Genomic DNA, 27,246 nt, shown 5'->3' on the forward strand with positions numbered 1-27,246 from the left:
CAACGCCAGCTTTTCATTCTTCGGCCGTCCAATGCGGAACTTCGTACGTCATACTCAACCGAAGGTTATAAATGGGCGACAACCATGTCCCCGGCCGTCAAATTTTCCACACGCCGTGGATTGAGTGAGCTGATTATGTTATTTAGGAAATTCCAAGGCCACTCTTAAACTACCCCTAACATTAATCTCACCTTTGAAGGGTAGTACCCTTCACTATTGGTTAGGTAAGCAACATTAGTTTAAATTAGTTTTTTATCTATCAAAGGTAGTATGTTAAAGCGATTAAAGACCCAACTTCCCTGGGGGAGGCATTGGGTTCGCACCCACTCGGCGGCATTAATATAAAAAACTCCCCCTTGAGGAAGAAAATTGTGGTGCGGGACAACTTTCTCAATCTTGGAGTATATATCTTATTTAGTTTATGAGCTTGTTTTAGTTCATTTTCATTACTTTCGTAGGTTAGATAAAGGTTTGGTGGGGTTCTCCCGCTTTTTTAAGCCCCTATTTTTTAGAGCAATGAATATTTTAGTTATTAGAGGGAAAAATAAATGAATGTCTTCTAAACTTTGTGAAGATGCATAATTATGAGAGATGAAAGTTGCAGACAGTAGACAAAGACGAAAAGACAAGTGGAGCATAGGATTTTTCCATCTAAGATTCATTATTCTCCTTTTGAAACATTTAAATTACTTCATCAATTGTGATTTCATAATGATAGAAGGTGTTTTGATATAGCGTCACCTTATGGGTAGTTTGATTGATAAATTGAATAACTTGAATGACATTAATCTTAGGAGTAACTCAATAGTGGCGCTGAAAGTTTCTCCATTGGTCTAAGGTTTCATCCGAGCTTCAACTTACATCCACTGTTGCCCAAATCCCAATGAGGATTTCATGAGTTAAGGGCAATGGATGTCATTTCATCCGAGGATGAGAGAAAGTATTGTAAATTCATTCGAGTTGTTCCGGTTTAGGTATTGAGAATCAACTGAACCTGAAACTGAACCTATGATCGGCCAACTCATATCCGAGTCGGTCATCACTCCTGACTCTGAGTACGACTAAGTACCAACCCACAGAGTCACGAGAACCCTAAACATATTTTACCAAAAAAACCCCTTAGACATACTCTGTTTATTGGATCTAGACATCAATTCTACATTTCTACGAGTCTTTCTAATCCGGGTAAATATCGCTAATTGAAGTGTCGGAATCGGCTCCGATTGGAAATCTCGCACCAAACTTGTGAACAGATTCGTAAGTCAAAAAAATGACATTGGTCGTGCGTTCATGTCTTCGTCTTCAACCTCTGACGGTGTCACTCCCGTAACCATTTGCTGTGCACGTCTCGTCTTACTGCAACAATAGGAGAACTAGTGGTATAGCTCCTTCTTTGTTATAGAAACTGCGAAGAAGAACGACGAGAGATGAGTTACGCGCAGAGGCTCAAAGCAGCGGCAGAACTCGTGCTGTCAAGTGACCGACGACTCGGTGACGATAACCCCCCGTTAAGTAGTGCTGAACTTGGGATCACGGCGTCGCTGAAACCTCACCAGGTTGAAGGCGTCTCATGGTTGATTCGAAGATACACTCTTGGCGTCAACGTCATTCTCGGTAGGGTTTTGTATCACTCATTATCGTTTTCAATTTTGCTTCCAATCGTATTTATACGGTCTTTGGTGGATTTGCAGGAGACGAGGTACTTTATCCCTACTTTGTGAAGTATCGATAACAAGGTTCCTACTTTAATGTTGGATAAGAATATCACTTACCTTAATCAGATAATTGAGTTTGCTTTTTGTTTGTCTGTTTGATAAAAAGACAAAGCTATTACTAACAGCTTCTTTAATTCCTGAAATGGGACTGTTCTAAGCGGTTAAACAGAACCAAAACAAACACCCCCCTAAATAAAAAAAAAGAAAAAAGAAAAGAAAAGAAAGGAAAGAAGGGTACAAGCGGCATTTTTTAAGCGATTAATGGAAATGCAGGTTGATAGTAATGGTAATACATTATAATGATCCGGGTCTCATTATCTTCATTGTTATGATAGGGAAATCCTAGTCTATATGCCTACATTACCGCAACAATTTTGTGGGACTCATAGAAGATTCATGGGGAAAGAAATTGACTAAGTGGATGATCCCAAGGATTTGTCTGGTTGTCTTCTTGTTCATGGGAAAACTGGTACTATCAGTTGTTCTGAACTTTTTTTTATGTAAAATTTAACTTATTCAAGATTGTAAAAGTAAGAATACTATGATCTGTAATGGAGCTGATTGATGAAATGATTGGAAATATGAGTGTGAGCATGACTCAGAGCAGCTTATGAGTGGAACTAATGATAAAACATGTCAAAGGCAATCAACTATTGTGTTATCTGATATGGTATTGGAAAGGTAACCGATCAGTGAAGCTTTCCTAAGTTTATACTTTTTTTTCTTCTGAGACAACCAAGATGCATTTCATGCTTAAAGTTACCGTGATCTCTGATATTAGTTAACTGAGCAGGAATGAAACAAATAGTATGGCAGCAATCTGTGAGAAATAAAAACAAAATTTTTCTGGGCCTGAATCATTAAGGCTTTCTGTTGACATAGAAGGTTGCAATGTGAAATGTCGTGAGAAGCAAGGCTGATGGTGTAACAGAAAGTAGTTACATCTTAGATAGCTTTTTTAAAAGTGAAGTAAAATATTTTTCTCCTGAAGTCTAAGATAATTTATTGAGTTTTGATTACCGTATCTAGCAAATTTTGTTTTTTCCTCTTGGCTACCAGTCCATCTTGTCTTCTATATTCCAAAACATTATAAAGCTGAATGAGTTGTTGGCAGATGGGTCTCGGCAAGACTCTGCAAGCTATTTCTTTCCTCAGTTACTTGAAGGTTCGTCAGCTGTCAACTGGACCGTTTTGTGAGTTAATAGCTTCAAACTTCCTGTAGATTTACTGAGTCTTTCCCAGCATTGACTTGGAACAGTGTTTCTTTTTACCATCTTATGAACATATCTTTTTTTTTTTTTTTTTTTTTTAATTATTTTTTGGGGTTGCATTGGAATCTTATGCATTGTTTTATGTGTTTTCCCAATCTCTGATTTTCATTTAACTGCTGCAGTGGTGCTATGCCCCTTAAGTGTTATTGATGGTTGGATATCAGAAATTGCAAACTTCTGCCCAAAATTAAGGGTTCTTAGGTATATTGGAGACAAAGAAACCCGCCATAGTCTACGCAGAACAATGTACGAGCACATAAAGCAGCAGTCTTCACTGTCTGGTGTAAGTCTTTAGACGTTGATTTGTGGTTCTTTAATGACATGTCATGAGTGCCTCCCTAATACTGGAATATATTTGCAATCACATTTGTTTGATTTGGAGTAGCTTCTTAAGGTTTAATGGTAGAACTCAGTAAATAACATTATATGATTTACATGTGCTACTACTAATTCAATTCGACGATTGTTTATTTTGGAGGACTAACAGGTACAGACAATGTTACCTTTTGACATACTTCTGACAACATATGACATAATATTGATGGATCAAGATTTTCTTTCTCAAATTCCATGGCACTATGCAGTAATTGATGAAGCTCAGCGGCTTAAGAACCCGTCCAGTGTATGTACCAAGATCATATCCAATTATCTGATCTATTCACAAACTTTGATTTTTTGATTATCTTCTCATTTATTTTTGAAGTTTTATTTTCTGATAGTCTTCTCATTTGTTATTGTCAATTTTCCTCAGATGCTGAAGTTTTGAGTCGAAGAAAATTTTCTGTTTGATACTTATTGGAGGTTTGTACTTTTTAAACATTTGCAGGTTTTATATCGTGTTCTTGAACAACATTTTGTCATGCCTAGACGGTTACTGATGACAGGCACTCCCATCCAAAACAACCTTTCTGAACTCTGGGCTCTAATGCATTTCTGCATGCCTTTAGTCTTTGGGACGCTGGATCAGTTTCTCATCACCTTCAAGGAAGCTGGAGATCCATCGGCAGGTTTTCTTCTAACCTCCCAGAATAATCTTTTACCTAGTGATTCTAATTGTGTTGCAGCTCAAGCAACATATTTTATTTTCAACTTTGGTTTGGCTGCAGAAATTCTATTTTTCTTATTGAGGAAGAAAAAGAGTACAAAGGGAGAAATGTAGTAGCCTAATCTGGAATCATGAAAATCCAGTGAGAGCTTAACTCAAACAGGATCATAATTCGGACAACCAGAAGGAGAAATTTTGTTACTACAGTAAAGAAACTTTGTAAAGAACTCATGTATGTCTGAAATGTTGTGAATGGATTAGCTTGAGAAGTAAAATAGGCGTGTGAAGTTGGGTAAGATATAGCTGCTGGATGGTGAGGTCTGGAGCAATCCTTCTGCAACTAGGAACTTGAAAGTAAAAGCAGACAGCGGTAAACAATTATCAGAACCTGAAGTAGATTGGTATTCTTGGGCACAGTTAGAAAGCGGCGCCTATGCGGTAATAAGGCAATCAAAGCAGTTGGGTCAAAAATTTTCAATACAAATACTTTCTATAATAAGCTAAACAAACATTCAATAATCACATTCATCAAAAAAAATAGATATCATTATTCCAATTTCCAAGTCATTATTCATTGATTCTTGATGTTGAGTATGACTTATGCTCGTATTTTGTAGCCGATGGACATGGGGGTTTAAATTTATATACGGCTTTGTAGAATAAATTTTGATTTAAGAAATAAAATTAAGAAAAAAATGTTATGTACAAAATATAAAAAAGCGGTTGCTTTAGCGTCTAGGTGGCAATAAAGTGCACAAGGCGAAAAAGCGGTAAAAAAGCACGTTAATTAAGCGGTTCAAAACAAGGCGGTTGAAAAACTACCTTGCTGCCTAGGTGGACACTTTGACAACCATGAAACAATCAATTAGGGGGTAAAAATGGAAGTTGTAGCAAGCCTGATGAATTTATATTAATTTTTGATTGTGAGGAGTTTTGGAAACAACCTTTTCGGAAAGAGGGGTAAAGCTGCACACATCTTGCCCACACAAAGCCTTCTTAAGGGTAGGAGCCTTGTCACCGGGTACAACCTCAGATTGTGAGGGATCATTGCTTAAGCTTCATTAGTTATAGGAACCTTTTTATTTGTTGTTCTACTTTTTGAGTTTTGAATTTGGGAGCATAATTTGTATGTGTGTCTACTATATTGTTATTCCTTTCATTTATTCTTGGCCCTTGAGTGCTAATCTTGTTTGGATGCATTAATTTAGAGTCCTTTCATGATCATTGGGGAATCTTTTGATGTCTAAGAGCCTCGTGGTTGGATTTGGTTGTTCCCTTGAAAGATCGAGTGCCTTTTTTCTGAACAGGTCGTGATGCAATCAAGGCTGAGGAGGAGTTCAAACTTCTAAAATTCATGTTGGGAGCATTTATGCTTCGTCGAACAAAATCCATGCTTATTCAACGTGGAACCCTTGTGCTGCCTCCTCTTACTGAGATTACTGTGTTAGTTTTTACACTTTTTCCTTTTGAATTGTAATCATATTTATATTTGATTTACTCTGTGAGTTTTCTTTCTGCAAACTTTTTAACTCATTCAATATTTGTACATTCGGTAATCCTTTTAACATTTTTCTGTCTAGGATGGCACCGCTAGTATCCCTGCAGAAGAAGGTTTACATCTCAATATTGCGGAAGGAGCTTCCTAAACTTCTAGCATTCTCTTCTGGCTCTTCTAATCAGCAATCCTTACAAAATATTGTAATGTTATTGGCTCAACTTTTCATCTGAAACACCTATCATCAACTTCTTCATGCAAGTTAGGAAGCAATGCTACTGTTTTGTTGCATCTCTCTCTCTCTCTCTCTCTCAAACACGTGTTGGTTAATGCTGCTAATTGCTAAAGATGCTGATGATTTCTCAAGGTGACTCAGTGATCAGATTGATCAAGTTCTAAGCACAAGCAGTCCAAACTTGGGTAACCAGTAATCTGGTGGTCTGTTACAACTTATAATTGTGTTTTGAGGGAAAATCTACAGTTCAACTCAGATGGTCCTTTTAGTGGTTCCATATCTGTGTAAAAGATATGGGTCTGGTGACTCTGGTCTTCTATTACAAATTTCTAAGTGGAATTACATCGTGACGAAGTCTTGCATTTATATGATAAATATTGCCAGAAGAAACGTTAGCTACTGTAGAAGACGAAGTACTATCAACTTTGTAAAAGACATCCTTCTTATGCCCTCCACTAATCTTCTTCTTGTTTGTAGATTCTGAAAACATGATATGAAGGGAGGATCTAAGACAGGAATAAAGATGACTTACAAAAGACGAGAATAAATATGAAGTAGGAGAAACAACACTCTGATTAGATATGGGAGTAGGATTCGTATTCGCGAGAATGACTTGAGGAGGGTGGTTAGTTTTATGAGAGGAAGCAAACACATTTGACTTACCAGTCATATGAGAAGTAGCACCAAAATCAATAACCAAAGTGATTGGACAGAGAATAATAGGGCAGCTGTACTACTATGGGCTAAAGTGGCAGTGGATGACCCCTGCTGCTGGACACATTTCACTAACCAAGTAACCAAATCATGATGAGACATGGATGGAGATTGACCATCTCCAGAGGTCATGGCATATAGGAATTCCCTTGGTCAATGAAACTATTCACAAGCTGTTATCCTCCTGAGATTTGCCATATTTAATCCGATATTTGTCAACTGAATGACCTTATGTGACACTAATATACTTGGTTTATCATCCTCTGCTGAACTGGTTCATGTGGTCGACATCTTCTTGACCCATGAGTTGCTTATAGCAAATGCAAAATCATGGCCATGGCAAGAAAAGGTAGAGCTGCCCCTCAAAGAGTAGCGGTAGACGTAGATACAATACATTGAATTTGATAGAAGGGTTCATTCATGGAGCGAGGAACTCTTTTTCCTAGAACTTGAACTGTAATTGGCTGCAGATCAGAATTCAAACCAGGTAGAAACTTGGCCACTTGAAATGATTTCAGCATGAAGTATTTGACCTTTAAAATGTTGTAGATCAGAATTCAAACCGGGTGGATTCTTGACCACTTGAAACATTCCATGTTGAGTCTGAAATAAATCTGTGTCAGCCGTTGGGGGTTGATATACATAAGTTATTCGCAGATTGTTTTGTCGAAGGAGAGGATTTTTTCATAGAGGTCATACACACTTGGAATATTCTAAGAACAACTTTCAAGTTGCTCCAGACCTTTGATTATAGTGTGATACATACATTTGTGGCAAGAGATCCATATCATTCCACAATCACACATGTTAAGTATCAATCTCTTGCATCCACTGCCAAGAATCTTAGAGTTAGTGGGAGGGTTTTCTAACATTAAATGTGTCAATTTCCCCATGGCAGTAAGACATACCTTTACTGCTTATTCCTATAAAAGGTAGTTGGATATAGCTTTGGACATTTACTGAGTCCACAGAAGATTTGATTCACCCATGAATATGTCAAGAGTAGTAAGTCAAACTGTCAAAGAATACATAATAGCAACACTAGGATAGTCTCACAGGGTATTTTTACTTGGGAGTTTGATATGGAAGAAACTCGGGTTGCACCAATAGGAGCGTCTACAACCATAAGGATACCGAATATTTGGCTGACTCAACCTAACTCTACTGTTACCATATTGCAGATACTAAGTCAAGAAGCTTGTACAGTAGCCTGTATGTGCATTTCAGTAGAGCCATAGAAATAAGTTCTTACAATCTCATTTAGCATTTCAATTTTCAATACCAACTCGTGTTCCTGCCTTCAGTTCTGCCTTCAGTTCTGATTCTTGAGGTGAGAAAGTGACAAATGTGTAACCTTAACTCAGGTACTGAGTGGTTGTTATTCCACTTTTCCTATCTCTGAATTGGTTTCCTTCCCTGTTTGGTTGCTTCTTGGAGATCTTGTAACATGTGGTTTTGCTTATTGCAGGTTTTCTAGTTGTCAACAGTTGTGCACTGTGTTCTGCTATTGTGTCTGCTTTTGGTGTTGCTATTATGTTTTTGACTTAGTTTTAGTTGTTGTACACTAAATAAAATGCCATGTGAAAAGTCAAATATTTAAGGTCAGAACCCCCTCCTAGTAAGTCCAAAGATTTCCAAATGATATCAGAGTAGAATATGTTATAATGATACCATCAATCTATTAGATAGTAGATTGGTAGGTAAATGATGGCATTATTGACTCATCTTGGCATCATCGCTACTTATGTGTATTATTCATCGCCTGTTGACTCTAATCTCTATTCGAAGTCATGGATGTTGCCATCTTACCAGTCCTAAGCTATGCTTGTCTTTGTTGACCATTTCTCCAGCAATCATTTTAGGCTTTCCCTTGGCTCTTTTGTTGCAATACTAATGCTCTGAACCATATCACTTCTTCCCAGTGTATTCAAATTTCTCCTTTGCGTTCTAGTATCCATGCTGAAAGGTTTGGTTCTGATTTTTATAGTGCCAGTTGCCAACCTGAGTGACTTGACTCACCAACCCTTCTCTATTCAAGCTTGGAACTTGTAAAAACTGGAGAGGAGTTTGGGAACCAGGTCAAGTATGGGGCAGGAATAGTATTTTAATAGCACCAAAACTTTGCAATGATGGCTGTATCATAGCTTCAATGATAGATAAAAGATAGAAACTTAAAATTCCAGAATTGAAAATCTACGTAGAAAGACCAGTCTGCTTACCTGATAACTTGGTTTGGTACTTGACAGAGGATGCTTATCCATATGGATAAACCCTAAATATCTCATGCATCCAATGATTGGAAAGGAGATGTCTCCACTCTTTAGCTGCAGCCAAAAGGGTGAAAAACGGGGAAACCGTTAAGCTATATTGAATTCAACATATGATTAGACAGCAAGAGGAGGGCAGAATCTTCATGGGCATGGTACCAATAGTGCTCCATGTAAATACCAGCCGCCTTCCTCATGAGAAACTCTAGCTTTCGTGTTCTATCAACTAGGGTTTTATATGCAAGTAAAAAAGCATATGTTGCTGTAAACCACAACAAAAGGAAGTCCCTAATGGGACTCTTAACCCAAGAAGATGGATTGAAAGTACTGGTTGTAATTCTGATATCATGTATCGGTTTCAGACCTAGATCAACCAACAAAGATGAAGCAGAAGAAGGAGAAAAGAAGAGAGATCTGAGAGCGAGGAAAGAAAATAGAAGGCACCAAATTGCAAAGAGTGCTACTAGGAGAGTGTCATACAACCTCCAATTGGTAGTGGTGCTATGTACTTATAATTAAAACTGTCAAGATTACAACAATACCCTTCTTATTTAAGAGAGCAATAAAACACATAATACTCTGTTAAAATAACTATCTTTATTTGGATACTATGGTATTTCTATTTGGTTATACTGCCATGGTTTTCTGAGTTCATTTGTATGCATTTGTTGAGATTGAACAAACATTTTCAACTATGTTTTCTGCTTTAGCTTATACCAATTTCATGTGGCATTTGTTCAGGTATTACAACTGCGAAAAACATGTAGTCATCCTTACCTCTTCCCTGGTATTGAGCCAGAGCCATATGAAGAGGGTGAACACCTCGTACAGGTAGATCTGCCATCTTCTGTCAAGTTAACCTTAACCAGTTACATCAACATACCAGACAAGAAAAGAGAGGGGAGGGAAAGAACAGAAGTAGAAAATCTTTGCCACGTCTTCCGTCTCTTTTATTTTCTGGCGGATGAAACTATTTTGCATTTCTTTGTGGATGCAAATTCTATATAGTCTTTGTGCCATCCTGAAATATTTCTTGCCAGAGGATTCTAACTTTATACTTTTTTTTTTTTTTTAATGTCTAATATTTCTTAGGCTAGTGGTAAGCTTATACTTTTGGACGTAGTACTTCAGAAACTTCATGCTGCTGGACATCGTGTCCTGTTATTTGCTCAAATGACACATACACTTGACATTCTCCAGGTCTGCTGTCTTATCCTTGTGAAGGAACTCATTAATTTTCTTTTTTTGGGTGGTATGTTCCTAATAGTTTTCATTTTTTATATGCAATGCAGGATTATATGGAGTTGCGGAGGTATAGCTATGAACGCCTTGATGGATCAATTAGAGCTGAGGAAAGATTTTCTGCAATAAGAAGTTTCAGCCGTCAATTGGTTGGAGACACCTTGGATGCTGATGCTAATCAAGATGCTGCATTTGTCTTCTTGATCTCAACAAGAGCAGGAGGGGTTGGCCTGAATCTCATTGCTGCTGATACTGTAAGTTTGGTGAAAATCCTCAGTTCAATTATAAAATCCTTGATATTTCTCCATGTAGTGGTGGCAGCAATTTTGTACTCTTTTAGTCTCTCTTGGATTATTTTGCAGAAGCACTTAGTTGAATAGGTCTTAATCCCTTTGATGCAGATTCATTGTCAAATTGGTCTTTTTATTTTTATTTTATTATTATTATTTTTAATTTAAAAGAAGCTTCTTGGGAATAAGTCCAGATTGGTACTCTTTTAGTCTTTCTTGGATTATTTTCCAGAAGCACTTAGTTGAATAGGTCTTAATCCCTTTGATGTAGATTCATTGTCAAATTGGTTTATTTATTTATTTTTGTAATAGGAATAAGTCTAGAGTTGGGTCATTTATGTGTGGGGCCTTATAATTGGCTCAGCTTAAGGGACCTAAAACATGTGTAATTAGGTTGGGTACAAAACAGCCTACTCACTTAGTCTATCTTGTTATAGAACCTGTTCTATGGGTAAAATAACCTACTCCTTTAGTTTTCTGCAGTCCTGGTTCGTTGATTTGCATTTTTATTATCATTCCTCAGACATGGCAAGAAAATGGACCCAATGCCTTGTCTCTCCTTCTCTTGAGACTTCTTCCCTTTTACCCTCTCCTGCCTGGTCCCTTCCTCTTGTCTCTTGCCACTTGACCTCCACTAAACCCCTTCTCTCTATCTCACAGGGCCTGGAACTCACTATCTTAGAAGGCTTGGAACCAATACGCAACTTGGCAACTGAAACTGCCATCTTGCCCGCATTGGATTCACTTCACTCATTGTCTCTTTGTGGTAATCTTTTTTTAGATGAATAAATAACATATTAAAGACAAGGAAACAAATACAAGGTCTTTAAGCAGAAGATCGAAGAAAAGAGCTAAGTCCCCAGGAGACAACAATGAGCTTGTTCTTTGGGGAATCATCAACAGGGGGATGGAGAATGGCTAACAACCTAGAAGAAACTTCAAAATAGATGATGTTCCAAATCCTATCTATAGAGCGGGATTTGGAAGTTCATCTTCTAAGATCGTGCTCCCACCAAAGGTGATGGATAGAGGCACAATACACTAGCTTATCAATCCGATCGCAAATGGAGGTTCCAGCAAAGTTTCTCAAAACCCAAGGCCAATCCCGGGAAAACTTGAAGGAGCGCCTCGAACTGGGCCAAATGGAGGCTAGGGCTTTTCCTCAAAGGAATTTGGAGAAAGGGCAAGAAAAAGAAGTGATCCAAATCTTCCAAATCATTCCAACAAAGGATACAACTGGGCTAACTAGGATATGGCGGCTGATAAGGAAGGATTGGGTGGGGAGAGCAAGGTTAAGGGCTCTCCAAAGGGTTGGGGAGTGACGGGGGATGAAGCTTTTGAACCAGACCAAAGGGGGCCAAGGGGGCTTGGGGCTATGGGGGCGAAGGAGGTTCAAAGCAGAGGAAGTGGAGAAGGCTTTGGTGGGGGAAGGCAACCAAACTGTGGTGTCATGAGCAGAGCTAGAAATAGGGGGTAGAGACTCCCAAACCTGTGTGAGAATGGGGAGGGGCGTCAAGGACCAAATGCCATTCAAGATGAAAGAAGAAAGGGGCACAGATTTAGGGATACGGGTGTCATAGACAGTGCGGGGGCCAAAATGATTGAAGAGAATTCCCATCGGATGCCACGGGTCTAGCTAGAAGGAAGTGGACGTGTATCGGAAGCAATGGAAGTGGATATAGCAGAGATGGTGCGGGGGCGCAACAAGAGAATTTTCCTCCAGACCTATGAAGGATTGGACAGCATTGAGGCAGTCCAGAAGGAGTCAGCTCGGAGGAGGTAAGAATAAACCCACTTAACCCCAATGGAATCTTGCTTTGAGGCAATTTTCCAGATGAGCTTGAGAAGGTAGGCCATGTTAACATCAGGGATCCGGCGAATACCCATGCCTCCTTTAGAGGTAGGACGGCATAGGGTTGACCAACTAACCGGATGGATGAAGCAAGAGGATTCCTGCCCTTTTCAAAGGAATTCACAAAACAGGGACTCCATTGCTTGGATTGTTGATTTGGGGATGAAGAAAACTCCGCACTAGTAGAGGTAGGAAGATTGGAGGACTGAGCCGATGAGAACCACCCTGCCAGCAAAAGAAAGAAGCTTGCCCTTCCAGAGTTGAAGCTTCTTGCAGATATGATCGAGCATAGGGAGATAGTGGTGACGAGTGAGCCTACCAGGGATGAGAGGAAGGCCAAGGTAGACCACAGGAAAAGAGCCGGGCTTGAAGCCCAAGAGCTGAAGAAGGGAGGAACGAAGCTGATTAGGGACACCGGAGAGAAAGAGAGTGGGTTTGTCAAGATTGACGTGGAGACCCAAGAGGAATTTGAAAAGGGAGAGAGCTGAGAGGATGGAAGAAATGGAAAGGTGGTCCGCTTTAGAGAAGATCATGAGATCATTTTTGTGGTAATCTTCATGCCATCAGCATTGGTTGAACTCTTGGTGCCTCCAAGTAGTTGTCGCTGAGGCCATCATGTCTTTTAATTTGTTGGTAGTTTTCTTTTTTTGGCCACTTGACATTGGCAAGAAGAAGTCTCATGAACCTTGTAGAGCTTTCCTCACTGACCCCACTAGGTCTTGCAGCTGTTGCTAGCACCGCTGCACTGATGATTAGATAAGTCCTATGTCTCCCTTTTCCTTCTTCTTCTCTCTAATTAATTTTGACATGAATTTTCTTGACAGCATGCTAGTTTTTTGATGTATACATATATGCTGCCCTTCCCTAACAGTTCAAGCTTTTAAGTGGAGTGGTGGCAAATATGATATTGGAGCATGGAGGTTTTTGATGTTTGGGAAATGCATCAGAAGGGTTCTGTCCAACAACCACCACCCCTGGGGTGATATTACTTCTCCCTAGGTGCCATGTGCAAGGATCATGTGGTCTTGGCTGCATTCATTGGGGGAATTAGGAGCGTTGATCTATACATTTATGTTGTCTTTCCCTAAAAGTACGAGTTTTATGTGGTACTGTGCAAACTGGTTGTATAGGATTGGAAGCACCCTCTGAAAAGATCAATGTGCAAATATCTCAAAAAAGTGATTCAAATCTATGCTTTTGTAAATCTCTCTTTCTGCCTCCGCAGGCTTCAGGCTTTCAGAAAGAAGATGGCATATTTTCAAGATGCCACTGGGTTCTTGGTTGACCCAAGATACCGTCCCCCTTGTTTTGGATTGATAACTGTCATTCCAACGCATATGAGGCTGATGTACTAAACATAGATCGATGCTTTACTTGCCTATAAGCAGCAAGTAGGGCAAAATGCAGTCATAGGATTAGAATTGCTTGAGCCTTCATATTTTATGAACATATCCTACAATTCACATTAATTAGATTCCCCCCCCCTGTTAGATTAAATATGTGAGACGGTATTTGTTTATCTTTTCGTGATTGCTGACTTCAATATGCATTATGTAGGTTATATTTTATGAACAAGATTGGAACCCACAGGTGGACAAGCAGGCTTTACAGCGCGCACACCGGATTGGTCAGATGAACCATGTTTTATCTATAAACCTTGTAACAGGGTGCACAGTCGAGGAGGTGAGAAGTGGATCTTTGTATGGTGACTATGGTCTATGGTGAGGGGTGAAACTATTTAATAGAGCTGAATGATGTTCTATTATTGTTTGGGCTATGTTCATCTCTTTGTAGGTAATTATGCAAAGAGCTGAAAGAAAGCTGCAGCTCAGCCATAACGTGGTAGGTGATGATGTGGACAGACAAGGGAAAGAAAATGGAGCTGAGGCTGGGGACTTGCGATCTATCATATTTGGGTTGCAGATGTTTGACCATGCAAACATGAATATCGAGAATTCTAGTGACATAAATATGTCGGAGTTAAATGCTCTTGCTACTAAGGTAATCGGAATGCGCCATGAAGCGCTGGAGGAGGATGATCGGAAATTCATGATTAATCCAATGGATGCATTGAATGGAGATGATCTTTCACTAAAAAGAAGGTCTTCTGCTGTTCTTTTTGATCGTGGGCTTGATGAGGCTTCTTATATTTCATGGCTTGAAAAGTTCAAAGAGGTTTCACACTCAGATGATAATTCAGCTTTAAATTTGCAAACTAGAAGAAATGTAACTGAAGAGAATCATCAAAAACTTGAAGCTGCAAGGAAGAAGGCTGAGCAGAAAAAATTGGCCAAATGGGAAGCTCATGGCTATGAATCATTAGCAGTCAAAGATTTTGTCTGTCCTACGGTTGGTGATGGTATCTCAGATTCTGGTTCTGTTCAATTTGTTTATGGAGATTGTACACAGCCATCGAAAGTTTGCCCATCTGAGCCTACTATAATATTTAGGTACTGTTCTCCCTTTCTTATCAAAGGAGAGGTGTTCACTTTGAGTTATTCTTGGGCTTATCGTACAAGTAATGGTTATAGTTGCTTGATTACTTTCTGGTGTGTTGTCATGCCTTTCTTGTATGTATCTATTAGCATGTGCTACTTGGTAGTTATTCTCTTAATAACCTTTACTTTTCAACTTCCAGTACAACTGTAATTATGTCATTGAATGGTTATAGCTGGAGGCTGGACATTTCCCCTACCCTCTCCCCCTTTTGATTCTTGGATTCTTGTATCATTATATTGCTTCACGTTCTGAAACATAATTTTAGTACTTTTAAAAGTATAGGTTAAATTTTCTCATGTTTACTGATTTTTCCCTATATTTTCATTAAGTATTAGGAATTAGCAGGAGAAGAAGAAGCAAAAGAGGTTTACTAACCAAAGTCCGAGGTTTAAAGTTGTAGAAACCTTGTCCCTCTCCACTGGGCAGATAATATGTATGACCCGGAAAATCCCTAAAGAAACCTTTTGTTCTTGTTTAAATTTGAGAAACTAAAAGGCTTGAGTGTTGTTTAGGGCTGTAAGCCTGAAATTGTTCAGAACTTTGGTGCTGGAGGCATTCACCTAAGATGTTTTCAACTTTCAGCACTTGGATATTCCTGATGTTTTCTAAAAGCAAAAACTTCAAAAGGTGGCTGCAATACCAAGGTTAAGGTGTTATACCTTGATCACCCAGAAAAACTGTTAGAAAACAAGCATTAAATAATCAAAACAGCAGTTGAACTTGAACAAAGAAAAGAGAGAAGAAGAAGAAGAGAAGAGAGATGAAGAACTAGTAGAAGATGCTCGTGATTCTTGCTTAAGAGTCTAGAATCACAGAGCCCTTTTATTTATAGCTTCTAATGAATCTAATACAACTTGAGAGACAAGTAATTGTCCTCTAGAAAAAGGAAACAAAAAATTACAACTTTAGTAATTTCCTAGCTCCTAAAATCGAAAATTCTGAAAATAGAAACTACTACCAAAATAGAAACTATGCTTTCTAAAAACTCCCAAAACTTATGTAGCAAGACTCCAACATTAGAAATAGAAAGTAGAGTAGCATCATTAACATCATACAAGCAGATTTTACTGTTCACGTGAACAGTTCCGTGAACAGTAAATATTTCAAAGTGCATATACTTCAACAAAAACTATATGCCACAACTCAAAAATTGCTTAATGAGTCTGTAGTAAATCAAATTCTTTTCCAACTTCCCCCTAGAATGAGAGATATCCCAGGCAAAGAGATGATGCAAAATGCAATAATAGATGACGGACTTAAGGCATAGCTTTCAGACAAAGCATTCACACATTCGGAAGAGATTACTTGGACTCGAATAACAAGTGCATAAGATCAAGAGCTGGAGTTCAAAGGAAGGACTGCACTTTTCTAGCATTGCAAGTCTTTCAATGGATGTAATATCCCTTGTTGTTCATAATCTTAATGTGATTTAAAATCTTCCTTTAGCTTGATATGTCTTGTACATGGACTAGACTGCATCTAATTCATGGCCTAATGGATTTAGTTCTCTGTTCACATGCTTCTTGATCTAATAGAAATCAAATTCCTGATATTCTGTGTAGAAGGTTAATTGTTTTGCCTATTACTGTTTGGTAAAAATACAGGGAAAAACTCAACATGAAATATTCGTCTATCTATTATTTGCTGGCAAATGCGGTGAGACCTTAAGGTGGACTTTTTAAGGTGATGAAGTCAAGTATAGACCAGGTAATAGTAGAGTTTTTTTTTTTAATGCCCAGTCTAGTATTTTTGGGCTTCAAATTGTATATGTTCAAGGACTAGGGACTGGTTTTGCTGGGGCTGATTTGCTTGACTGTGCTCCATATAGTGTTGTATATATATGAGGGTCTATAGACCATATCATGTTGAGGACAAGGTTTTTATATGGGGGCAGCTGGTTAAATAGAAAAGTTTCAGATTCTTGTCATTTTAATTTTTTTTTTCTTTTGCCCACCCCTTTTTTCTTCTTTTAGGTATTTCTTGCGTGGCTTTTGTTTCAATTATTTAGAGTAGATTTGTACCCGACTTCTTGGATGTCTGGTCCTGGGGATTGCTTACGAAAAATACATGTGGTCCTATTATTAATGGATCCTCATTCATTTTTGGGAATACTGAATCATATTATTGGTTGCAGTTATATTCTGGTAAAAGTTAATCTTTCTAATAGGGTGAAGTTTCTTTATGATATACCGTATACCTATATATGATCATGGATCTCTCGGTTCGAGAAATAAGAGGATCAAACCATTTCTGCTGATTCTTTTTCAAATTTGAGAAATGTTGGTTGATCGTATATTTCATTATAGTTCTATGATTCAGAGTATCAGTTCCTATTTGATCCTGTTGAATTCCATATTCGAAGTTGCGATCGGATCTATTCATTAAAAAGAATCAATTCGATACATTTCTTATGTATCCATAGGTGCTATAATCAGATTTGAATCCATGAGAGCTATTCTGATAAGGTGAATTGCTTCTGAATTTTCATTTGATTAGTGACCCTCCAACTTCCCATGCTCTAATGCTTAGTTTTGTAACACTCGCTTCTACATTGTGGTTCTCCTTTTTATACCTCCACACTACCTGAGCAGCCGGATACTTTAAGAGAGAACCCAACATTTACCATTAGGACCTGATTTTTTCATTGGTCAAAAACCTTTGCCTGCAATCCTGCCCCATCTGCAAGCCTATTTAATCCGATTTCTCCCATCGGTCTTCTTGAAGCCTCATTGCTGGCTTGAGTGCACTAGACTGTCGGACTAAATGATTAACAGTTGTTTAAGAAGAAAAATTATTCTCCTTCATAAGTGTGACAATGCTGCAGGGGAGATGGTGGGGCTAGGTGTCTATAAAAAGTGGTCCTTTCTGATTTATTTTCCATATTTACTTTCAAACAGTGAGAGATACTGTCTATGTATTAGTTTGCCACTGTGGTAAATTACAAAAGCTTCCCAGGAATCACCAAAGCAGTTCACATATCTTCTTGAAGCAATTCAAGTGGACGAACTGTATTGCATTGCTGTGCCAGGTGGAACGCTTTTAGTGGTGGCTGAATTTCGCAAAAAGTTGCCAAAGCTGAAAGTTATCATTGGGTGTATCATTTGGAACAGTTGAGAAAGACGAGAGAAAAGAATGTGGCTTGTCAATCAGACAGAGATTGCCTTTACTTGTAACATGAAAAATACGAATATGGAATGAGAATAAAACCAACATGGAATGATTGCACAATCACCAAGTGCATATTGTCAGTAGTGAATATAGATTGTATAATGTATCTAGTCATATACTTACATTTTACACTACTAGGAGAACGTGACCAATGAGGGAACCAAGCTGGACCTCCAAAGGATCTTTCCATGTTGTGCAAGAGTTTGGGTTCATGGCTTATCTGCTAATGTAAATTAAAAAGACTTTCTGTATGATTGTGGGATTTCTAATACATCATGAGCTATCTATTGTGCCATTCTTAGTGTAAATATTCACTTAATCCTCTAGACTGGTTGTGATACATGATCCATATTGTTCCCTTGACAGTTGTGTTGATAACTCTGGAAATTGGGGTCATGGAGGAATGTTCGATGCACTAGCTAAGCTTGCACCAAGTATTCCTGATGCTTATAGGCGAGCGTTTGAATTTGGGGACCTGCATCTTGGTGATCTTCATCTTATCAGAATCAACGGTCAGCATACGTGTCATTGCTATTTTTTGAATTTCTTGATGTTATAATACTACTACTTAGATGGAAAATATGTCGATGAAGCTAGATTGTATTGTTGACGTATTTTAGTGTTAGTAAGGGAAAACATAAAAAATATTTTGGTTAAATGGTCAAAATTAATTAAATATATTATTGGTTGCTTAACCAATCAATGATTAGATAAATTAACTACTCTATACTTGATATAAGCGGTTGTTGCTTTGTAATTATTTAGTCTCCATGTGTTGCCTTGTTTGTATTTTATTTTGTATTCATATTTTTAGGACAGTTCCTGAGGTTTGGTCAGATTAAAAGGCTGTTGGGTGGGCCCTGTGCCAATTTTTTTTTTAAATGAGTTGCATTTATTTAGTTTATTTGTATTAGCATCTTGGATGGGCCCTATAATTTATGGAGAGATGGATCTCCATGTCCCTTTTTCAGTTGACATGTCAAATTTCATCCCTAACAGACTTGGGTCTGCATTAAATAAGTTGACAACCGTACACATCAATATCTCAGCATAGGAGGATATTTTATTGCTTGAATTAAGTTTTGAAGTTTGACATATGGCTATCAAGACCATACACTCTTTTCCCATTGGTCAAACTTTCCTATCATGCTTCCACTTATCACTATTTGGGTTGCTATGGAAGCTCTTCCTGCCTCCTCTGTGACCTTGCAAAGGTCAGTTAGTTGTCCTATACTTCAGGAACAAGTGATGTACATTTTTCCCAAACGTGTACAGTTCTACATCAAAACCCTGATGTTGCTCGCTTGGGTACACCCCCAATATATTGTGATTGGCAATTTCATAAATACAGAACAGTTCAGGATCTCGTGGGGTACATAAAACAAGAAAACAGGACTTTTGCGTAAATTTGAGAAAGCTATACTTGTTTGTAATTTCCAGAATCTAATTACCTTTCAACTTCAAGATGAGAAAACCTAGCATTGAGTGTGCTTGTTTGCTGATGAAAGAACTCTTTCAATAGGGGTCCAGCCATCCTAACTAACCTGAAATTTCTATTAGGAGTCATTGTGACTTTGGTTATCAGATCTCTGTTGCATTTGTAAGTCACTGTAATATGCTGTCACTGTGTGATGCAGTCTCTAATAAACTCAAAATTTTCTTGTGCAGAATATCAGGATGAAGATACAGCAGATGCAAAGATTCCTCAGTGGGTGGCTCTAGCTGTCGTACAATCATATAATCCAAGACGTAAAGTGCCCCGTAGCAATATCTCTATACCTGACCTGGAACAATGTTTATTGAAGGCGTCTTTCTCAGCTTCTCAGAAATCTGGTATTTGTGACATTATGACATTGCCTGAGGTTTTGATATTCTTCTGATGTAGGAGAAACCCTAGAAACTAGGGGACCTACAAAGTGGGCTACTAAACTCTTAGAATTAAACACCTATTCTTGACAGATGGTAAAGAAAGGAATTTGCAGCACTTGAATTCTGATTAATCATGCATATAAGACAGCTAAAGTAGAAAATAAACACAATAAGTCCTATTGGTAAGCACAACTAAACAAGAATCAATAGAGAAACTAGGGGATGGGAATCTTGTCACCATAACACTAAATTGAATGCAAGGGTATTAAGGAACTTAAAGAAAATAGAGTTTTCCTAATCAATATCAGATTTCTAACAAGGAATCAAACAATTAACAATGTAAAGGGAGTCTTAGGAAGTTTTTGTTTTAAACAAAACTACTGCCAAAGAATAAATGAGAAATATTTAGGGAGAGATAATGTTACTTGCTGATCCTGGGTGCAAAACAGGGGTTAGAAAGCAGTTAGGAACAGAAATAAAAGAAAGAAAAAATAGTTTGAAATAGTGGTGAATCCTAGGAAAGGAGAAAAAAATTTATTTTGAAGTAATGGTGTATCCTAGAAAAGAGAGTAGGTGATAAGAGAGAGGGAGAGAAAGAAAAGAAACAAAGAGAAGGGAAGGGAGACTAACAAAAGAAAAACTAGACTGCCGTAGGGTAGGAAAATAAAAGGAAATAAGGGAAAGAGGGAAGAAAAAAAAAACAAAGATTTTTTTCTGCAAGAAAAAAATTGTAGGGTTTGGGGAAGAAGAAGAAGATTTCAGGAAAGAAACTAGATATTTTTTGAGAAAAAAGAGAGTAGACCTTTGTAGAGGAGAGCAAGGGGAAATTTTCTAGTGGGAAACAAGGGTGAAAGGAGGAAATAGAGGTTACCTGGAGAGAGGGAGAAGTGCTGGTTCCGCGAGAGAGAGAGAGTCTTTTCTAATTCTTTTATTCATTCATTGATTCCAAAAAATGAATTCAATCATTGATTCCAAAAAATGAATTCCATACAATGTTTAAATAAAAAAATTGATCCCTCACAACCCTACATGTTTAATTCCCAAAATAACCCCAACTTAAGTTATATATATAACCCAAACTCAAAATAATTCAAAATTGGGCCAAAATAGACTCTAGGCCTAGCCCATAAAGACTCAAACATGAAATTAAAATATTTTTCAATAGTAAACTACTACCCAACTCACTGAGACTAAAGAAAATAACATGACAAATTGCCTATGAGCAGTGTTTCTCATCAAACCATAGGATCCTAGCAATCCAATAACCTCTGAACTCATCATCCATCCACATAGATGCTATCGTGGGATGATCTCTACGTCGGCGTTGCTAGTAAACTCGGAACTGCTCACTGATGTCCTCATCATCTTCCAAATGAATTGACTAGGAATCTGTTATGATCCCATCCTACTGATGACTCCTTAGGTTTTGTTCTTTTCGCCATACTTTCGGAATATTAAGGTAAAGAAGTAGAACAAAGTGCAACGAGGCCGGTCAAAACTTCAAACAATGTTAAGAAACAGTAAGCATTGATGATGGAATTCTGAGTAATTTATTTATTTTGAGAATAAAAATTATACCAAGAAACCCAGCCCCAAAGGGGAAGGGAGAGAAAAAAAGAAGCGGGGAGGGGTCCTTCTAGGGAGGTGGAGGTAGCAAATTAGAAGTATCTAAAGGTTTATGGACAATCGAGGATAGGCTGTTCCAAATATTTGGTGTTAATATTGTATCTAAATCATACTTGATGGAAAATCTATGTATAGATTTCTTTTAAATGTGATGTCAAGTGATACACGTATGTCATATAATAACAAACAAACAAACAACCATGTACTTACCAGTTACCACATGTCATATAATGACATAAAATTAATTCTCCTTTAAGAGGAATTAAAAAAAAAAAAAAAATTCACCTCTTATCCAAAAATGATTTACACATTTAAATTAAAATTTTTCTTCTTCTTTGTATTACGATCATATTAGAGTTGGTCTGGGAGTTGCTCCCATAAGTGATAAGCTTAGAGAAAGTCGTTTGAGGTGGCATGGCCATGTTCAACGGAGACCTATGAATGCTCCTGTTCGGAGAAGTGATATAATTCATATTGAAGGAACTAGAAGAGCTAGGGGTAGACCTAAGATAACCTTAGGAGAAGTGGTGAGAAAGGATATGTATAGCTTAGGCCTTGTATCTAGCATGGCCTCGAACAGAATTGATTGGAGGGCAAGAATCCATGTAGCCGACCCCATTTAGTTGGGACAAGGCTTATTGTTGTTGTATGTCAATATACCAACTGGAATTTATTTAACTTGTCATATTGCATGTGATCCTCTCTTTCCAAGCACCCATCAGAGGAGAAAAGAAAAAGGAAAAAGGGGGGGTTGTGTAACCCCGAATCTAGGGCTAGGGGTATTTTTGTAATTTCCCTGGATTCTTAGGGTCGTGCAGGACTTCCAGCAAAAGGGAGTCTAATTTATGGTTCTAGGTGACACTTGAAGCTTTGAAACCCTGCTGTAGAAGATGATTCAGATCTGGGATTTAGAAATTTGAAGTTTATAGAAGTTAAAATTCTGCAGAATTGTTTTAAGAAAGAGATGAAGTGCAGAATTCTTGTAGGGTGCCACAGGGGTGAATAAACCAAGGGGAAGAGGGGAAGGGAAACTGTAGGGCAGGGGAAGGTGGGGGAGGGATTAATCGGGTGCTGGGTAGGAAGGGGAGCTGCAGGAGAAGTCGTAGGGCTTAAGAACGCTGCTCCACAGGTGAGGCAGCGAGGTCAGGGGGGTGGGGAATGATACACAGGACAGGAGAGGGGCTAGGTATGGGTGCGATGGCTTAGGGGTGGGGGTGATCTGCTGTACTTGTAGATTGAGGAGGCTTGCTGGGATTATTGCTTGAATGCTTGAAGAAGAAGAAAAACTTTAAAATTGCAGAAACACAGGCACTATCTGAGCCGCTGCTCCCCCCTTCCTGGGATCCTAGGACTTCTTTCAAGTCTATTTTTTCAATCACAAATTTTCATTCATCAAAAACTGAAATTTACATTGTAAGAATAGGCTATTTATAGCCTTAAAAAAGGACTCTGACTTGGGTTGGGAGTCCCTAATGGATAAGGGTCCCGCCCATTGACCAACACACTTTAAAAGGGAATCTAATTACTACAAGACTCAACCCGTAGATTCAAATCTTACTAAAGCACACTTTAAGTTAACTTAAAAGCACATGCTAATTAAGATAACTTAAGACCCAAGCAATGACTTTAAAACTCCAAATTGAATTCTCTAAATAAAACAAACTCCTAAAATATAAGAACCCCTTTTTGGATAAAGAATCTTATCTTATCCACTAACTTCAACTCAACTAAAACTATTAGATAACTCTCAGATTGGGACTCTAAATAACGAAAGAAAAATAGAAAAAGACTCTAAAAAATAAACTTGATTTATTCCAGCTAATTAGAACTCGATACAGGGGTGGAAAATGACCCAATTGCCCCTGTGTAGGTTCGGGCCCCTGGGTGGCTTCAGAATTCAAGTGGGCTTGGGCCTTCCTTTGGCCTCTTCTTGGGCTGTCCTTGGCTGGTTACATCTGGGGGAGACCATTTTATAGGAGCTCTTGATTTCCAACATTTAAGGAATTAGATCAAGACCATTTTTTTTGGGGGCAAAGGACAAGACTTAGGTAATCACTTTCTGCCCGCAGAATTTATGTTCTTTGTTGGCGTATAAACCTGAGTAGAACAAGTTTTGGTTCCATAAACATGCTATAACTGTTCATTTTTATCTGTTTTTTAGATTTGATGATGGTTAAAATAGCACAGTGATGATTTCACGAATGTTCCAACCTTAATGTCATAGACTAAATATGGTTATCAATCCCCTCCAATTTTTCTTTGTACTGATTTTCGGTGACTATAATTCTGATTTTTTTTTTGGAGGGGGGTGGAGGTGGTTGGGGTATTACATGTTCTGCCTTAAGTAATGTATTTCTAACATTTTTTTCCCCCTTTAATAAAGCTTCAATCCAAATGCCACGAATCGGGTATCAAGATGGATCAGATCGTTCTCAGTGGTACACCATGGAACGGCTTTTGAGGAAATATTCATCCATATACGGCGTCAACATTTTTGTGTACATACCCCCTCTTTCTGACACATGCACACACACAAACAGACTCACTCACTCTTCACACCCAAGAGATTTATTGTAGACAAAAAAATTTGCTTGCATGTGACTTCTTCCTTTTAATTGTTTCGCAGGTATTATTTTCGGCGATCATCTTAGAGTTTATGAACAATTATCTACACGGGCTGATCATCTTTCATGTGATTATCCAATATGAAAGGATGACATGCATTTTGTTTATGGTGACAAATATACATGTCAATGCTTTGATGTACTCTTAGACCTTGTCCTTGTAATGTACATAAAAAAGTTGTCCTCTATTAAGCTACTCTGCGGATGTGCATTTCCTGTGCCCAATCCGCATTGTCATTTGTTTTGTCTCTGTTATATGTTGCAAATATAGATAGTGAAAGATAAAAATGTGTTTTTGAGAAGGCTGACTGTCCTTGATGAGACGTATTTCTCGTGTTGTTCCAATTCATCATTCAGACCTTTCAACTGGTGGCAAATCTCGTTACCACTTATGCAGGCCTCTGGGATCTGGAAGTGGTTAGCTGTGGTAATTGTATTTATATGTCAATGTGGATGTCTGATTTTGCCAATTCATTATTAGCTCTATGATTTTTCATTGAAGCAGTTCTGTGTATTTCTATTTCAATTCCATTTTTATGTGCCTGATGTAATTTTTGTATTCTTTATATGTGGAGCTTCATCCAAAGGGGAATGTAGGGTTTCCTTATCCCAAATGCAGGCATCGGTTTTGTAAGTTATAATCGATTACTTCGTTTGAGTACTTGAAATGGTTTGCTCAGGCAATGCAGACCTAATATCTAAGGTTTTATTGCTCTATGGAACAAAACCTGGGAGACTTCGAAGATTGCCATCCTCCAAATAAGATTTTGAAAGTGGTTAATGAAGCAGTCTGAATTACATAATGGTTAAACTTCAAATAGGAAGTCTTGAATTTCACATTGCCTTGATCAATTTGACAAAGGAACTACTTTGCTGTGGGAAAGATGTTCTTTTTTTTTTTTGGGTGAGTTACTGTCACGTTTTCCAAAGCACCATATTACCTTTATATTCTTTCCTAGTTCTTCAACAAAAGCCAAGTCCCTCGTCTTCTTCTCCTGGTAAGTTAAAATATCCAGATTTTCTCTATTCTGGTACATCCATTGTTCTTGCCTGTTTCTGTGGCTTTATAAACCAAGAAGAAACAAGGAGAAAAAAGGAGATGGATGGCTTCACAGTTCGGTTGCCCATGCCCACCTTGGATTTCCTAGTATCTTGAGATTCCAAGCATACATTGCGTTGTCCAACTGACATGTTATGGGAAATTGATTCAAATGCTGGTAGGTAAAAAGTGGTTCTCTCTCTACGCTTCCAAATCCCATCACCTAAAGATCTTCTATGTCATACTAAATTAGTCATTATTTTCAGCTCATGCTGCTCTTGCTTCAGGGAAGCACAGTCCAACAACCCAGGATATAAACGTTTGAGAGCACAGACGGAGCAGACTCAGAGACTCAACTAAATCATCTTCTTGCTATACCGTGGGAAGATGTCTGTAACCAATCTCAATGGTGGAAAGCGCACCATCACGCCTGGAAAGGCCACTGTGTTAGCCCTTGGTAAGGCATTCCCTGCGCAACTGATCCCTCAGGAACATTTGGTTGAAGGCTACTTCAGAGATACAAAATGTCAGGATTTGGGCATGAAAGAGAAGTTAGAGCGTCTGTGTAAGCTTTTCACTACTAAAAATACACCCCTGTAAGCTCACATAACCTGTATTTTCTACTTAACATGTTTCTACTGATTTACCTGCAGGCAAGACCACAACAGTGAAGACAAGGTACACAGTCATGTCTAGGGAGATTCTGGAAAAGTACCCTGAGTTAACAAAAGAGGGGTCAGCAACTATTCAACAAAGGCTTGAGATTGCAAACCCAGCGGTTCTGGAGATGGCCATGGAAGCAAGCCTTACTTGCATCCAGGAATGGGGGAGGCCAGTAGGAGACATCACCCATGTTGTCTACGTATCATCAAGTGAAATAAGGTTGCCAGGGGGAGATCTCTACCTAGCTAGCCAGCTTGGCCTTAGAAAAGATGTTGGACGTGTGATGTTATACTTTCTTGGATGCTATGGAGGTGTCTCTGGCCTTCGTGTTGCCAAGGATATTGCGGAGAACAATCCGGGGAGCCGTGTTCTGTTAACGACGTCGGAGACTACCATACTCGGCTACCGTCCACCTAGCATGTCAAGACCATATGATCTTGTAGGCGCTGCACTTTTCGGCGATGGTGCAGCAGCAGTCATCATAGGGGCTGACCCATTGAGTGGCGTGGAGTCTCCATTCATGGAGTTGAACTATGCAGTTCAACAGTTCTTGCCTGGGACACAAAATGTAATTGATGGTCGCCTATCGGAGGAGGGCATAAATTTCAAACTAGGAAGGGATCTTCCTCAGAAGATTGAAGAAAACATTGAAGAATTCTGCAAGATGCTTATGGAGAAAGCTGGTTTAAAAGATTACAATGATCTGTTCTGGGCTGTCCATCCAGGAGGTCCAGCAATACTAAAACGACTGGAGAGTAGTCTCAACTTGAAACCTGAGAAGCTGAAGTGCAGTAGAAAGGCATTGATCGATTATGGGAATGTGAGTAGCAACACCATCATCTACGTTATGAGTTACATGAGGGAGGAGTTGAAGAGTAGAGACGGTGGGGAAGAATGGGGTCTTGTCTTGGCATTTGGGCCTGGCATTACCTTTGAAGGCATTCTTGTTCGTAGCCTGCAATGACATGTTCATGTGTGGATCTAGCAATCACCTTTTGCTTCTGGTGATCGAACAGGCTTTGCTGCTGCAAGTGTTTGTTTCCTTAATTACTAAAAATTAAGTATTGCATCCCTAAACTTGCATGAATCAAGTTAAATAATTATGAGATTAAGAGATTATAGAATCACTTAATGTATCTCATTTATCTTTACAAAACTACTATATGGTTCTTCAGCAAGCTTTGTCCATTGTTGCAACACCATCCAACATGTGTTTAATTCTGAATTGAATTGTGTCTTGAGTAGATTTGTATATAAGAAAGGCGGGGGGGGGGGGTTTGATTTTCATACAAATGGCGCCGAGTCTGGATCTTCTACCGGCAGAGTTCTGTGCTCCACTACATATTGGGGGAGGGGCTCACCTCTAAATGATAACAAAATAAATTAAAAATGAGAATTCTAATGAAATCTATATAGGCTTCACCTCCCATGTGTGATAAAAAAGTGTAATGATAGCACAAACCTTTATCTTAACTAGTAAAGGATCTAGACTCATGGGGCTGGCCTCAGCGTGCACCTTGTTGTTTCATTTTTTTTTTTTGGGTTCAATGGGGTTTTATTAAGCCGAGGGATGTGATATTAATATGCTCGTGGCACACCTCATATGCTGGTAGGGGACGGGTCCATTCACTG

At 38.6% G+C, this 27,246-nt stretch overlaps 2 protein-coding genes across 5 annotated transcripts; both read left to right on the plus strand.

Annotated features, from left to right (window-relative positions):
* Positions 1–1,131: 1,131 nt before the first annotated feature.
* ASG3 (SNF2 domain-containing protein / helicase domain-containing protein) lies at positions 1,132–24,835 on the plus strand. Of its 3 annotated transcripts, XM_089157541.1 has the most exons (17): positions 1,132–1,614; positions 1,692–1,699; positions 2,830–2,908; positions 3,109–3,269; positions 3,474–3,608; positions 3,813–3,993; positions 5,339–5,474; positions 5,612–5,729; positions 9,484–9,573; positions 9,835–9,942; positions 10,035–10,238; positions 13,684–13,809; positions 13,921–14,576; positions 18,160–18,305; positions 19,462–19,626; positions 23,672–23,786; positions 23,915–24,835. In XM_089157541.1, exons 1-17 carry the CDS (start codon positions 1,428–1,430, stop codon positions 23,937–23,939), a joined length of 2,640 nt encoding a protein of 879 aa, XP_089013667.1. In that variant the 5' UTR covers positions 1,132–1,427; the 3' UTR covers positions 23,940–24,835. The 3 variants fall into 3 exon arrangements, with proteins under 3 accessions (XP_089013667.1, XP_089013664.1, XP_089013666.1); XM_089157538.1 differs by lacking the exon at positions 1,692–1,699 and having other exon boundaries at positions 1,544–1,614; XM_089157540.1 differs by lacking the exons at positions 1,132–1,614; positions 1,692–1,699 and having other exon boundaries at positions 1,920–2,912.
* LAP6 (Chalcone and stilbene synthase family protein) lies at positions 24,828–26,741 on the plus strand. Of its 2 annotated transcripts, XM_089157543.1 has the most exons (3): positions 24,828–25,129; positions 25,218–25,516; positions 25,605–26,741. In XM_089157543.1, the coding sequence occupies exons 2-3, from the start codon at positions 25,339–25,341 to the stop codon at positions 26,576–26,578; spliced, it is 1,152 nt and encodes a 383-aa protein (XP_089013669.1). In that variant the 5' UTR covers positions 24,828–25,129; positions 25,218–25,338; the 3' UTR covers positions 26,579–26,741. The 2 variants fall into 2 exon arrangements, with proteins under 2 accessions (XP_089013669.1, XP_089013668.1); XM_089157542.1 differs by having other exon boundaries at positions 24,828–25,516.
* The last annotated feature ends 505 nt before the right edge of the window (positions 26,742–27,246 follow it).

The sequence above is a fragment of the Hakea prostrata genome, chromosome 6 (assembly GCF_041222555.1).
Source record: "Hakea prostrata isolate BN-2017 chromosome 6, UWA_Hpros_2, whole genome shotgun sequence".
In the NCBI taxonomy this organism is placed as follows: Eukaryota; Viridiplantae; Streptophyta; class Magnoliopsida; order Proteales; family Proteaceae; genus Hakea; species Hakea prostrata.